General features: G+C 37.3%; 1 protein-coding gene across 1 annotated transcript in view; it reads left to right on the forward strand.

Annotated features, from left to right (window-relative positions):
- Positions 1-16,367, forward strand: part of ANKRD31 (ankyrin repeat domain 31) — a 175,817-nt gene that overhangs the window by 39,191 nt on the left and 120,259 nt on the right. The window contains exons 9-10 of the mRNA XM_036747141.1: positions 15-156; positions 15,391-15,443. Coding sequence (XP_036603036.1) covers positions 15-156; positions 15,391-15,443 — 195 coding nt within the window. The remainder of the gene's footprint in view (positions 1-14; positions 157-15,390; positions 15,444-16,367) is intronic.

The following is a 16,367-nucleotide window of genomic DNA, read 5'->3' on the forward strand; positions in this document are numbered from 1 at the left end:
CAAACTTCCTCTAGGTGGCAGAATTACTTCTTCAAAATGGAGCTGATCCATTATTTAGAAATGATTATGGAAAGTGTGCCTTGGATGAAGCTAGTGACCTTCATATGAAACAGCTACTTGAAAACTATGCACATAAACCCAGATGTCCTACAGCTGGTAAGTATAAACTGCATCTCATCACATAGATACAGAGTTATAGAAATTTTATTTTCCTTTTATCTTGTAAAGTTTGAAAAAATATGCAGTGATTTACTGTTATTTTTAATAATTCTTCTATTATACACACTTGTTTTCTCCTGTACAAGACTATAGGTGATTAAAGCCAAAGGACAAAACATTTGTTTTAGGTGACACTTAGGTTATACCTTCTCCTATTTTTGTGTTTAGAGCCCTGGTGAAAAGTTTGCCAAGTTTAGTTCCTGTTCAGATTATGACATGTAAAGTAAAATGATACAACATGCAATTGTATTCCCTTTAGTGAACATTTCTCCAAGTTAATTTTTTAATTTTCTAGGAATTATTTCTATTTTTTTATCTTTTCCATCCGTTCCTGTGTCAAATTGCAACTACAAAGAGAGTAGCTCACAGTCGTAATATAAGAAGATAGGACATAAATGATTTCAATGCACGAGTATGTTCTTTATTCTGATCCATATGCATCTGTTAGATTTTTTTCACCCATATGTCAGATTCAGATTAAGGAGAGTGTTCTTCTGTGATAAAATGAATTCTTTCACTTTCAGAAGTAAAGTTCTTTCTTTATAGAATGCATTTAAATACAATATTCACTACTTTGTTAAAGTCTGAAATTTTTTTAAAAAAAAGATAAAAACATGGTTCCTGTACTTAAGGGGCTCATATTCTAAAGGGGGAGACAACATGCAAATAACTATATACATATAAGATATATGCAATGTAAATGGGAGGTAATCTCAGAGGAAGGAGGACCATTGAGGAGAATCTAAAAAGTCTGCTTGCAGAAGATGGGATTTGAGTTGAGTCTTGAAGGAAGCCAAAGAAACCAGGAGGTGGGGATGAGTAGGGAGAGCATTTAAGGCATTGGGGACAGCCAGTGAAAAGGCACATACTTGGGAGAGGGGCTGTCTTGTGCAAGGTGGTGGTCAATGTCATTGGATTGCTGGGTACATTGAGGAGAGTAAAGTGTAAGAAGATTGGAAAGGCAGGAAGAAGCCAGGTTATGAAGGACTTTAAAGCCAAATAGAGGATTTTATATTTAATACTGGAGGTTATAGGAAGTCACTGGAGTTTGTTGAATAGAGGACTGAGGGTCAGACCTAAGCTAGAAGGAATTATTCATTCAGATATCTATTTCAGGAATCCTGTGCCTAGATTGCGTATCTTCCAGAAAAAGAAAAAAGCTGAGTTCTCCTCAACAAGGATATACCTATTTTTTCTTTCTTATTTTGGGCTGCTTGAGAATGTAAAAGTCCAGCTCAGAAGCATGCCAGAGATGCTTATGGTAATTCTGTGCTAGTAACCCTAGGCTCCTTTTGGGAAAAAAGCTTCTGATGAGAGATTGAATAGTGAAAAAAAGAACATTTATTCTTAGAGCTTGAAATGACCTTTGAGGTCATCTGGTCACACTCCTTTATACTTTACAAATAAGGAAATTGAGAAGAAGCAGGGCATTTACACTGAGCTCCTTCATGTCTAGCAGAATAACAGCTGATGTTATTGCATGTGTTTATATAAGATTTGTGTTTTTCCTCACTACAGCCTGGAAAAAAATCTCCATGTGTTTGTGTACATGTACATACTATATATCTCAGAATTGGAAAGGATCCCTGAAGTTGTCTAGTTCAGTCAGTGTCTAAATAGGAATCCTCTCTATGACACCCTCTACATATGACTGTCTAATTTCTGCTTGGAGACTTCTGGTGATAGGGAACTCACTACCTCCTGTGGCATCTCACCTTAACTTAGGAAATGAGCCACTGAAGAGTAGGATAACCAGCTTTTCCAAGAGCCTTTGCTTCTAGATGTGTCACCATTTTGCACCTCTAGTATTATAAAAAGAGATGGAGATATATTTAGATTGAGTCATATTGGGAACATCACTTTCATTTTAGCATCAGGAGGGCATGTAATGATACTAATTCTATGGGCACTATAGTTGTTCTGTGTCCCATTAACACATTGTAATTGCTATACTTGGTTGTTACACCTGCTTTATTCTTCACAAGCATGTGTAGTTTGGAGGGGTAATTTTTTTAATCCCAAATATAATTTTTATATTTATTTTTAAAATTTATCATTTATTTTTTAACATTTTTTTCTAAATTTTGAGTTCCAAATTCTCTTTCTTCCTCATGCCTCTCTCCCACCCATTGAGAAGGCAAGCAATATTAATTATACACGTGAAATCATGCGAAACATATTTCCATATGAGCCATGTTACAAAATAAAGAAGAAAAATAAAGAAAATTTAAAATTATGCTTCAGTTTGCACTCAGAGTTCATCAGTTCTCTCTGAATGGTATTTTTTATCATGAGTCCTTTGGAACTGTCTTGGATCATTGTATTGGTAGAGAAACTAAGACTTTCACTGTTGATCATCTTCACAATATTGTTGTTACTATGTAAAATGTTCTCTTTCTTAGTTCTGCTCACTTCATTTTGCATTAGTTCATGGAAATCTTCCCAGGTTTTTCTGAAAGTATTCGCTCATTATTTCTTATAACACAATAGAGTTCTTTCACAATCACATACCACAACTTGTTCAGCCATTCCCCAATTGATAGGCATCCTGGAGGGATATTTTTGAAAAATATCATAAAACTGAAAAACCCAAACCAGCACAATGTTTTCCTACTATTTTATTTTGAACTCAGCTCAATGTCCACCTGCACAATCAAATAAATAAATAAAAACCTCCTTCTTTTCTCTCCTCTTCCCTCTATATCTATACATGCAAATTTAGTAGGCTTCTTGTCCCATTGAATTTCAATATTTGGGCATGGCATATTATTAATCTTCTTTGTTTTTCTAGGATAATTTATTAGATTACTTGCCTTCACATAGCCTGAGGGGCTTATATTTATATACACACAGAGACACTGAATTCAAATCCTGTCTCAGACACTTGCTAGCTGTCACTTAAGGTAACCCAAGTAAGTGCTCTCAGCCTCAGTTTTTCCATCTATAAAGTGGGGATAATAATAGCACCTACCTCACAAAGTTGTTGTAAGGATCAAATGAGATAACCCATGTAAAATGCTTTGCAAACCTCAAAGTGTTATGCAAATACTAGCTATCATTATGTACACATTATTATATATGTGTGTGTTACAACTTGTGCTCAACAATTGTCTAAAGCCTAATATTAACTTATGGGCCAATTTAATATACATTGTAAACCAAAACACAAAGAAACAGTTCCCTTAAGGTAAGAAATGTTTAATTTAACCAGGAGAGATACAATTATGAAATTGACAGTGTACTCACTCCTCTGGAAGCTTTTTTTGGGTTATCATCTCAGTTGAATGCTAAGTAGGCCCTCAGACTAGTTAATATTCAGGGTCAACCTCATATTTTTGGTAGTTTGATTGGTATGGCATTGAATAAGTAAATTAATTTAAGTAGAATTGTAATTTTTATTATATTGACTCAGCCTACCCATGAGCAATTGATATTTTTCAAATTGTTTAGATCTTACTTTATTTGTGTGAAAAGTGTTTTATAATTGTATGCATATAGTTGTCTTGGTAAGTAGATTCCCAAATATTTTATAGTGTCTGCAGTTATTTTAAATGGAATTTCTCTTTCTATCTCTTGCTGCTGGACTTTGTTGGTAATATATAGAAATGTTGATAATTTACATGAATTTGTTTTATGTTCTTCAACTTTGCTAAAGTTGTTATTTCAAGTGATGTTTTAGTTGATTCTCTAAGTGTAGCATCATATCGTCTGCAAAGAGTGGTAGTTTTGTTTCCTCATTGCCTGTTCTAATTCTGTCAATTTCTTTTTCTTGTCTTATTGCTAAACCTAAAATTTCTAGTACAATATTGAATGGTAGTGGTGATAATGGGCATCCTTGTTTCACCCCTGATCTTATTGGGAAGGCTTCTAGCTTATCCCCATTATAGATAAAGATTGCTGATGGTTTTAGATACATACTACTTATCATTTTAAGAAAAGTTCCATTTATTCCCAAACTCCCTAGTGTTTTTAATAGGAATTGGTGCTGTATTTTGTCAAATGCTTTTTCTGCATCTATTGAGATAATCATATGATTTGTTTGTTATTGATATGGTCAGTTATGCTAATAGTTTTCCTAATATTGAACTAGCCCTTCATTCCTGGTATAAATCCCACCTGGTCATAGTGTATTATTATACCAAATTGCTGTAATCTCTTTGCTAATATTTTATTTAAAATGTTTACATCAATATTCTTTAGGGAAATTGGTCTATTTTTGTCTTTCTCTGTTTTGGCTCTTCTTGGTTTAGGTATCAGCACCATATTTGTGTCATAAAAGGAATTTGGTAGAAGTCTTTCTTTGCTTATTTTTCCAAATAGCTTATATAGTACTGGAATTAATTGTTCTTTAAATGGCCCTGGAGATTTTTATTTAGGAAGTTCGTTGATAAGTTGTTCAATTTCTCTTTCTAAAATGAGGCTATTTAAAAATATTTCATCTTTTGTTAATCTGAACAATTTATATTTTTGTAAATATTTGTCCATTTCACTTAGATTGTCAGATTTATTGGCTTACACTTGGGCAAAATAGCTCTTGAATATTGCTTTACTTTCCTCTTCATTGGTGGCAAGTTCACCCTTTTCCTTTTTGATATTGCTAATTTGGTTTTCTTTTTTCTTTTTTAAAATCGAATTAACCAAATATTTATCTGTTTTGTTTTGTTTTTTTTTCCATAAAACCAGCTTTTAGTTTTATTTATTAGTTCAATAGTTTTCTTACTTTCAATTTTATTAATCTCTCCCTTGATTTTCAGAATTTCTAATTTGATATTTAGTTGGAGATTTTAAATTTGTTCTTTTTCTAGCATTTTTAGATGCGTGCCCAATTCATTCATCTCCTCTTTCTCAATTTTATTCATATAAGCATTTAGAGATATAAAATTTCCCTTAAATACTGCTTTGGCTGTATCCCATAAATTTGGGTATGTTGTCTCATTATTGTCATTCTCTTGGATGAAATTATTGTTTCTATGATTTGATGTTTGACCCACTCATTCTTTAGGATTTGATAATTTAGTTTCCAATCAATTTTTAATCTATCTTTCCATGGCCCTTTATTACATGTAATTTTTATTGCATCATGATCTGAAAAGGATGCATTTAATATTTGTGCCTTTCTGCATTTGAATGTGAGGTCTTTATGCCCTAATACATGGTCGATTTTTGTGCAGGTGTCATGTGCCACTGAGAAAAAGGTATATTCCTTATTATCCCCACTCAGTTTTTTCCAGAGGTCTATCATATCTAACTTTTCTAAAATTCCATTCACCTCCTTAATTTCTTTCTTGCTTATTTTGTGGTTAGATTTATCTAGTTTTGAGAGGGGGAGGTTGAGGTCCCCCACTAGTATAGTTTTGCTATCTGTTTCTTCCTGGAACTCACTTAAATTCTCCTCTAAGAATCTGGAAGCTATACCACTTGATACATGTATGTTTAGTATGATATTACTTCATTGTCTACCTTTTAACAAGATGTAGTTTCCTTCCTTGTCTCCATTAATTAGATCTATTTTTGCTTTTGCTTTGTCTGAGATCACTATTGCTACCCCTGCTTTTTTTTACTTCAGCTGAAACATAACATAGTCTCCTCCATCCTTTTACCTTTACTCTGTGTGTGTGTGTCTCTGCTTCAGATGTGTTTCTTGTAAACAGCATGTTATAGGATTTTGTTTTTTAATCCACTCTGCATTTCTTCTAGTTTTATGAGAGAGTTCATCCCATTCACATTCACAATTATGATTACTAACTGTGTATTTCCCTCCATCCTCTTTTCCTCCCTTTTTATACTTTTTTCCTCTCCTTTCACCCTGTCTCTCCTCATCAGTGTTTTGCTTCTGACCACTGCTTCCCCCAATCTGCCCTTCCTTCTATCAGCTCCCCTTCCCTTTTCTTTCCCCTTTTCCTCTCCTACTTCCATATAGGGTAAGATAGATTTCTCTACCTAACTGTTTAAAACAGTGTATGTTTAAAATAGTAAGGCAGTAAGAGCAATGTAGATGATAATTGTCAAAATGCCTTTGTAGTTCTGTATCACAAAGTATACAAGACTTTCCACATAGACGGTAGAAGAAGTAAACCATTTATTCAGACACCAGAGAACCATATCCCACAATCCATTTATGCAGTCTATCACAGCAATAAAACATTCCACACACAATATAACAGCCTGGAGCCTCGCCATCTCAAAACCTCTCTGACCCTTTGCTGGGGTCCTCCCCAAAACAAACTCACAGTACAGCTAAGTCAGCCTCTTCAGTTCTAACAATCATGAGGGTGGCCAGTAGCAGCCATAACTGTTCTCTCTCTCAGCATTTCCTGTGACATAACTTCCTTTTCCTGTCAGGAAGCTCCTCCCACCACATGTATCTTAGGCTTCCTATGATATAAGCAGGTCACATGGCCTATTAATGGATGAGAAAGATCTTCAAATCCAAATTGCTACTACAATGTTATACCCACTTTGAGTCAAATCTTATGAGAATAAGTTCAAACAATGCTTGCCCCCTCCCTACTGTAATAGGTCTTTCATGCTTCTTCAGTGATATAATTTACCCCATAATGCCACCTCCTTTTGTCTTTTCCCAGTACAGTCCTTTTATTACCCCTTAAATTTTTTTTTTATTATCACATCAAAGTCAACTTATGCCAACACCCTCTAAGTATACTCCTTCTAACTGTCCTCATAGAGATACAGTTCTTAAGCATTACAGGTATCGTCTTCCCGTATAGAGATGTAAACAGTTTAACTTTATTGAATACCATAGTTTTTTTTTTTCTTTCCTGTTTACCTTTTTATGCTTCTCTTGAGTCTTGTATCTGAAGATCAGATTTTCTGTTCAGCTCTGGTCTTTTCATCAGGAAAGTTCGAAAGTCCCCTATTTCATTGAATATCCGTCTTTTCCCCTGAAAGATTATGCTTATTTTTGCTGGAGAGTTGGCTCTTGTAATCCAAACTCTTTTGCCTTTCGGAATTTCATATTCCAAGCCCTCCAACCCATTAATGTAGAAGCTGCTAAGTCCTGTGTAATCTTGACTTGATATTTGAATTCTTTCTTCCTGGCTGCTTGCAGTTTTCTCCTTGACCTGATTGCTATCTCTCTTTTAGCTTAAAATCAGAGGCTGAAGCTAGAACTCTTTTAAAAGAAAATCTTTGCTTGGGCCTTGCTCTCTAATAATAAAGCAAACCCAGGAAGAGAAATTTTAAAGGAGTTTATTGTAGTATCCAAGGCTAAAGTGTGTTGAATGTAGCCAGGCAATAAAATTCAAACCACTGGATAGTTTTGCATAGATACACAAGACAATCCTGATAGGTACACATTTCCAAAAGGAGATGGGCCATTATGTCTCAGGCTCCTCCTGCACTGCCACATCATAGGGAAATGAGATTAGAGGTAAGGGGCACAGGATGAAATGCATGTGGCAGCCTGGTGACTAGCAGGTAATACGTAGAACAAAGAAGTGGGATCAAACTACATGCTGCCTCTCCCAGCAGACTTGTTGACATTTATCTGGAAGACAAGCAAGACTGGAAACAGTGTAGTCACTCTGATTGATTCAGCACAATTTTAAATAATTCCGCCCTGTGGTGCTAGCCATACTCATGGTGCAGCACCCCAGTTAGACTTATATTGATCCCCTTTCATCAACTGTAACACCCCAATCTCTGTTACCTGTAAATGTGGGAGTTGGCTTGGGGATTTGTTCTTTGCATCAGGGGAAGTGCTATAAACATAAGCAGCACATAATCTCTATGAGGAAACGCAAGAGAAAACCAACAAACATATTTTAGCCAATGAAAAGTTCTGCTCCGCAAAACATATCTGCAGCCCATAGACTTTGGTAATTCAATATAGTCACTCTGTGGTGTTTCAACAATCCTGCTAGAAGCCGTTGTGGGGGTGAAAAACCAACACAAGCCCAACAATAAGAAGGCTACCAGCACGCTGCAAAAACCCAGGTTCTTTTGATCTGCTTCACTAAGGAAAGCACCGTTAAGGGGTTAACAAGCTTATTTTAATCCAGCATACAAATATCACTCACTTAGTTGAGGGGGAAAAGCCAGCACCCTGAACTTCAGAGCAAAATACAAAGAAAGTACAAACATCGACAGACAGACCTTGTCTGATTCAAATCCCGATACATAGTTGCCAGAGTTTAACAAAGTCCCAGCATCTGGGTTTATGAGCTGGAGGGCTCTTAGCTATAGCTGCCCAGAGTCTCCACACCACCAAGAGTGAAAGCCCCGTGCAAATGGCTCTGTCTTCTCTTCTTATACCATTTCAGATGTCATCAAACGTCATCTGAATGACCAGAACTTAGGCTCCTATGATTGGCTCTTGAGTTAGCCCCTCCCCTTAGTACCCTGGGAGCTTCACACCCACATAGGCTTAGCACCTAATAGGGGTTTGGGCCTGGGGCTTAGCACCTAGTAAGACTCAATGAAATGCACTGAACTAATCAAAGGAAACAAAAGCCAAACTCTTCAAGGGCACTTGGTTGAACTGAATGCTAAGAGTCCATTTTGCTTACCAACACATGTGAGTATGCAAATGGTAGGGTACTCACTTTCACTCCACTTTTATCACAGTTTCCTTCCATGAAGAATTAGACTCTTGGCAAGAAAGGCAGTTAAAAACTACAGGGCCTCTGCATAAACACCATGAACAAATCATGACCAGCAAACACATAATAGTATAAGGGCCTTGGTTCCTATAGTGGCATCAGTCCAAGTAGAAATGATAAAGAGCTTACAGAACAGGTTACAGGTCTATAACATGCACATGACTAATACAACAAGGAAAGTTACAATAGGTGAATAAAGAGACCCAGTATAGCAGTAGCCTTAGGAGTGTCAAGTCCTTTTGCAGCATCCATGATCTTCAGGGGTCTGGTAAGTACTTTCTGTGCATCTCTGTACTGGCAATTAAAATGGGCTCTTAGCACTTAATTCAACCAAGTGTCCTTGAAGAGTTTGGCCTTTATTTCCTTGATTAAATTAGGAATTCTTGGTGACCTCCCTGCCTCAAGGGAAAGCCTAGTTTACATGGGTTTGAGTGACATGTTTGTGACATCAGAGGCTATTAGACCACGTAGGTTTAAGATGCATTTTTGTGACGATTTTAGGTCACGTGGGTGAGTTGCATGTGTGACTCACCCTTGACCCAGGAAAAGATATAAAACTAGAGGTTGGCTTTCTTTTTCTGGAGTTCTGACCCACAGCAGTGGTGGTGCACATGACTCTGGGCCAGCCGTTGTTATGAGCTTCCCAGCTGAACTCAGATGTTGGTAACTATGAATTGTATTTGGTCTGTCTGTTGATGTTTGTAATTTGTTTGTATTTGCTCTGAAGTTCAGGGTACTGGCTTTTTCCCCTGAACTAAGTGAATGGTATTTGTATGCTGGATTAAAGTAAACTTGTCAACCCCTTAACGTTGCTTTCCTTAGTATAGCAGATCAAAAGAACCTGGGCTTTCAGTGTTCTGTGAGCTGGTTGTTGTTGGTTTTACACCCCCCACAGCAGCTGCTAGCTGGATTGTTGAAACAATCTCTCAAACAGCTGCTTATGGATCAGGCAGGTGTGTGGAGGCACTTCTTTAACCATCTCCAGGTTCCAGGTTACTTGAGGAGACTCTCTAGGTAATGCTGTTGAGTCCTGCTAGTATTAAGACTACCTAATTTAGTAAACTGTTAAAAATTAATCAGATTGGCCTTCTCAGTAGTTAGTTCATGTGGTGAACACACATTCAGATCTTATTGAACCAGTCCTAAGAATAACAGGAATATATGAAAAATATCAAATTAGGAACCCATAATTCACTTGAAACTTCATAGAACTTCAGTTTTTACATAGCACTTGTACCTTCTTTCTTCATCCAGACCTTGTATCTGATATGGACAGTGCCACCTATAGGCTGAAAGAGGAATCTTAAAAGGATCCATGAGTGCCTGACCTGTCCTTTAATATTATCTGACAGAGACTTGGAAATAGGGAAATAGGATTCTGGGAGCCAAGGTGGCAGGGTAAGCAGTAAATCACTGTCACTCTCCCATATTCACCTCCAGACAACCAAACAACCATAAAATAGTGTCCCAGAACAAATCCTGCAATAGTAGAGCCAGCAGAAAGATGGGGTGGAGCAGTCTTTTAGCCCAGCAAAATTGGAGGATTGGCCAGAAAGATCCATCTCACTTGGGTAAAAGGGGAATGCAGTCCAGGACAGGAAAAGGCCCAGCAAGCCAGCAGCAAGCCCCACCTCAGCAAACTAGTGGAAGATCCTGAGCCCCAGTGTGGTGGAGTAGACAAATGCCAACACCAGGACTCCCACATGCTTTAGCATAGCCAGGGGAACTGGCAGACTCCAGCTCTGAGAACCACCATGTGCTTTGGCACAGCCCGGACAGGTATCCTGCGGTGGTCAGACCTCAGAGTGCTTCACTGTTGCCTGGGTATGATGTCCTATGGCAACTGTACCTCCACATGATTCAGCATGGCTCAGTGCAGACGTCCTCCAGCAGCTGGACTTTTACATGATTCAGTGTAGCCCCAGGGAAATGCAGAAAAACTACCATTTTATTTCTTCTAAATTTAGAAGACTTTTGTACTCTTCTAGATAATACATGTGTTGTTCCCTCTTAAATCCATTCCCAATGAAAGCAGGTTACCAGAACTACCAGCCCTCTTCCCCCATCTAATTCCTCTGTGTATCCTTTCTTCCTCTTGCACCTCATTTGTGTGAAATAGTTACTCTTTTTAGCTGTTCCTAAATGGTTTTACTTTTTAAAATTCATATCATAGTCAGGTTTACCCCAATCTTTCTTATGAGCTCGCCGGTTATTGATAAGAATCTTAGACATAACATTTTACGTTATATAAAAGGTAGTCTGTCCTCATGAATCCCTTATAATTAGTCTTTGGTATATACCTTATGTTTCTCTTAGTTCTTGTATGTTAAATCTTCTATTAAGTTGAGGATTTTTTTTTACAAAGTCTTGAAAGTCTGAAAGTTTATCAGATGTCCATTTTTTTCATTCAAAATAATACTTAACTTTGCAGGGTATGATATTTTCAGCCAGAGCTCCAGGTCTTTTGCTCTTCCATATGTTGTGTTCCAAGAGCTGCAGTCCTTTAATGTCTCTGCTGCTAGGTCTTGTGTAATTCTGATTGTGGCACCTTCATATTTAAATTGTTTTCATCTTGATGCTTTTAATATTTTATCCTTGAGCTGGGGGTTTCAGAATTTGACTATGATATTCCTATGAATTTTCCTCATAGGATCTCTTTGAAGTGGTAATTGATGGATTTTTTTCTATTTCTACTTCCCTGCCTTGTTCTAATGCTTCAGGACAATTTTCTTTAATTATTTCTTGTATTGTTGTATCAAGATTCTTTTTTTGATCATAACTTTCAGTTAGTCTGATTATTTTTATATTTTCTCTTCTTGATCTATTCTCCAAGTCTGTTGTTTTTCTTATGTTTCACTTTCTCTTCTATTTGTTCATTATTCATGTTTTGTTTAATTATTTCTTGATCTCTTATAATTTCACTGGCTTGACTTTGCCCAATTTTAATTTTCAAGGTGTCATTTTCCTTAAGATTCTGGATCTCCTTTTCTAATTGGTTAACTTTCTTTTCATAACCTTCCTGTTTTTCTTGGATTCTTTTTTCTTTAAAGTTTTTCCTCCATCTCGATCATTTGATTTTTAAAGTTTTTTTTAAAGATCTTCTATAAATTCTTTTGGGCAGGTGACCATTTGACATTACACTTTGGGGGTTTCTTTACTTCAGTATTCTCCTCTGAAAATGAGCCCGGGTCATCTCTGTTCCCATAATAGGTTTCTATGGTTGTATACTTTCTCCTTGGCCTGTGCATTTTTTGTGGTAATAGCTTGATTTTTGTAATCACCTCTAGCCCTGGGGTATGGGAAATGGTGCCCCTTGCCCCAGATCTTCAGTTCTCCCTTCTAGCCTGGAACCAAAGCCAAACTTCCAACCTCCTGTAACTGCCCACAGTCAGGGACTTTCTGCCCTACTGCTTCTGCACTTACCCGTCCTGTAGTGGTTCCTTCTTGGGGTCTGGTGTTCCTTGTCAGCAGAAGGTCCTTCAATCTTCCTGGCCTCAAAGGCCCAGCTCCCCTCACTATCTGGGGGTTTAAAGTTCCTGTGGCTGGGGCCAAGGCAGCCTCTCAAACCAACTAACCCCAGGACTTACCACTTGTTGTTTAAGGGGCTTGCCACTTGTTGTTAAACCTGAACCTAGCCTGGAGGTGTTTACCCTTTGCTGGACCAAACCTAAACCTCTTCCTGGGATTTTTCTTTGGATCTTCTCAAATTGTCCCAGGAAGACCCCAGTTGTGCCTCTGTTCTTCTTTGTCTCCACCCATACTTTGTTTGCTCTAAGGTGCTATTTTAACTCATTTGTGGGGGAAAATCTTGAGAGCTTGAAATTTTCCGACCTTCATAGCATTTATGAAAATGTGAATGCTGTCATGAAGATGATTTGATTAAATTTGAAATTTGATTAAAGCTATCCTTAACCATCTATTTTCTCTTTAGAACAGTTTAGATTTATAGGTTATGGATATGTTGTGATCTGTTTACCTAATCTAGGCATCTTTTCTCACTTTTTCTTGTCACTAGACTAATCAGTACCAAAAATTGGGGAAAAATTTATTAGCATTCCCACATTCAGGGGTAAATCCTTTAAAACAGAGGTTCTTAACTTTTTTTGTATTATGGATCCCTTTGGAAGTCTGGTAAAGCCTATGAACCTCTATGTGTTGGTGCCTACATTCACAATTGAAGGAAATATTAAATTTCAGTTAGAGGACTGTGAAAATAAAGATGTAATTTGTTTTCCCATCTGATACATGAACCCTCTAAGATCTGTCCATGAACCCCAAAGATCCTGAAGTCCATCCACAAACCAATAAAAGACCTTATTTCATCAATATGGATATTCCCTCTGCCGAAGCATTCCAACTCTCCAGTACTTTAGAGTCTTTGTGAAGGTAGATAAAACATATGGGGGAATGTCCTGACAGTCAGGAGTGCAGTCTGGATGGGAATTAAGGCGTGGCAGGCCCAGATTTGCTCCTTAAAAATGCAGGATGGGGAAGAGCCAGTCAGAGAAAGAGGTCACAGGGATGGAGAGTACTTCCAGTGTGAGAAGTCAAGGAGAGGTCTCCATGAGTTGCTGTGGCACAAACAACAAAACATCAGCAAAAATGCCACCTAGTATCTATCATTCTGGTGACCAAACTTTTGTTTCTTCGTTTTTGAAACTGATTCTCTTTATTTTTTCCAGGCTAGAAATGCAGTGGCTCCTTGTGGACCTGATCCCAATATTGATCTGCTCCCTCTTTCTGATCTAGGCTAGTTTTCCCCCTTCTTTGGCAAACTAGTGGCTCTACTCCTAAAGGACCACCATATTGATGATGGGCTCAGCATATACGCCCAATCAGCTTTAGTCTTCTTGCCGCTCAGAATTCCAAAGCTCGAGCTTTCCATCAGTCCTATAACTAGGATTTTAGCCTTGTGCCACCATGCAGGCTGAGACTTTTAAAATATAACTAGTCTGTGAATTAGACAACAGACCTGTATAACCAGGTTCATACTTAGAGCCTTTCCAGTTTGTCAGTACCTGACAGAGCTTGGGTATCATAGCCTTCTAGAACCCTTAGTTATTTCCATTCCCTGTGGACACACTTGTCTAGAATTTTAGCAGTGTTCAATATATAAAAGCAAAAAAAAACAATGACAAAGTCATTTCTTCTCATTGTTATCCCAGGGAGCACTAATCCAGCCATTTTTCTCTCTAGCTTGGCCAAGTATGTTAGACTTTTAAAATATGTGAGCCTTGCTATGAGAAAATTCAGTATATGGAAATTTGAACTTATAAAATGAATAGATTAAGGGATTCATATCATTAGCTTTATTGCAAAATTATCTGCTCAAAAAAATTTTTAAAACTAGGATACACTGAAGAATTCCTTTAAATAGCATGCTTGCTTTTTATACATTTAATGTAGGATTTGAACAACAGACAACTCTACCATTTGTTGTGTCATTTAGACGTAGCTATATAAAAATGTACTTAATTCAAAATCTCATGTGGTTTCTACCCAATTTTAGCCTTGCCTATTGTCTTATATTTCAGGTTAGTGCTTTGTAAAGAAGTCTTTTCATTTCATTATCCCAAGATTATATTTAACTACTAATGAAGCCAAAGATTAGAGACTGTGGGAACCTTGATTGTATATGCTGATTTTAATAGCAAATATATTTACATAATGTCATTGAATCCTGCTGGTTTTATTCTTGTTTTCATGTAGCTAATTATTTTTGGGTTTCCAAAAGTCTAGATTAGTCTGGTTTTTGAATCACTGGATGCATTTCAGAGGATGGCTTCTTTTTGACTCACACAGCTATCAGCTTAGTTTGGGCCCTCATCATCTCTCACCTAGAATATTACAACAACTTCCTAATTGGTTGCCTCCCTGCCTAAATTTTCCCCCCACTATAGTCTTTCCTATATACCACTGCCAAACCACTTTCCCTTAAGTGCAAATCTGACCACATCACTTCCCTACTCAATCAACTCCAGGGCCTCTTTGTTGTCTTTAAGGTCAACTATCAACTCCTCTCTTTAGCTTTTAAAGCCCTTCATGACCTGGCTCCAGCCTATCTTCCCATCCTCGTAGAATGCCCCACAGTCTGCAAACCAGACAAATTGACCTTATCTCTATCCCTCAAGTACAACCCTCCATCTCCTGTCTGCTTCCTTTTGCATTATTAGCTGAACCCCATACCTGGAATGCACTTCTCTCTCACCTCCACTGCGTAGAATCCCTCTTCCTTCAAGACATAGCTCAGGGGCCACCTTCTACAAGGTGAAATATTTCCTGATACCTCCTTTTTCCTAAACTAAATTGTATTTAACTACTTCGTTTTTATTTGTATCTATTTTCTTTATATTATATATATACATATATGTATACTTAGATATGTACTTGCTTTCTTTCCCATTAGAATGTAAACATCTTTTGAGTAGAGATTATTTTATTCACTGCATTTGTATACCCAGTACCCAGCATAGTTCTTCATACTCAATAGATCCATTATAAAAGCTTGTTGGTCAACTCATTGATTGATTGACTTTCTTTTTCTTTACAGAACAAAGAAACAGAAGTGAACTGTTAGATCTGGAAGATACATACCAGCACAAGGTAAATCTATATTTAGGAATAAACCTTTTCCTAGTGATATACTTGCTGGTTGTTTTATGATTTGCCAGAAAGAAAGAGGACAGTTCTCCTGATGCATTCTTCAAGAATAGAGAGCATTCAACCTCATACAATAGATACTTGTGAGTAATTTTATAATGTCACAGTAGTCCTGTGTACATTGGAGCATTTTGTGCTACTAGTTTTGGAAATGGTTGAACAAATGAAGCAGGAGGGGTCATCTTTCTCTTTGTTCCCTTGATGATCTGAAAGGCTTCTAGATCACTTCAAGTTTCCTTTGGTTTGAGGGCAGCATGTTATCCAATGGTAACAATCTCTTGAAGATTGCCAGCAGTATTTGGGGATGTAGGTTACAAAGGTCAAAAGTACCCCTGGTCTTCTTTTGGCAGGTTCTTTTTTTAAAAAAATTGATTCTTTTTGTTCTTTATAGCACATTCATTTTTTGTTATGCCCTCATTGCACCACACACACACATATTGAACATTCCCTTGTAACAAAGGAAAGCAGTTCAGAAAAACTGATAATAGAATTCTGGTGTTTGACAGATAGCTTCATTTCTACCCTCTTTTAGAGTGGGTACCAGCTGCTTCAGGACATTGCCTTCTTCTTCCCACTCTTCTTCATCTATATCTTTCTTCTTTTCATCCTTTTCCCTTTCTTCTCATCTCTTAAATCTAAAGTGGTGAGTGGAAGGAAGAATTCTGATTGATGTGTGTGCATAATGACTTATCTTCTTTGACAGTGAGGAAATTAAAATTATTCTGTTTCATTTAATAATTGATTCTATTCTGCAGTTGAGCCTATTCTGTATTGTTGTTGTTTAGCCATTTTTCAGTTATGTTTGACTCCAGGCCCTAGGCTCTATCCACTATGCCACCTAGCTGCGCCTAGTCTATATTACTGCTT

This window comes from Trichosurus vulpecula, chromosome 1 (assembly GCF_011100635.1).
Source record: "Trichosurus vulpecula isolate mTriVul1 chromosome 1, mTriVul1.pri, whole genome shotgun sequence".
NCBI classification, from domain to species: Eukaryota; Metazoa; Chordata; class Mammalia; order Diprotodontia; family Phalangeridae; genus Trichosurus; species Trichosurus vulpecula.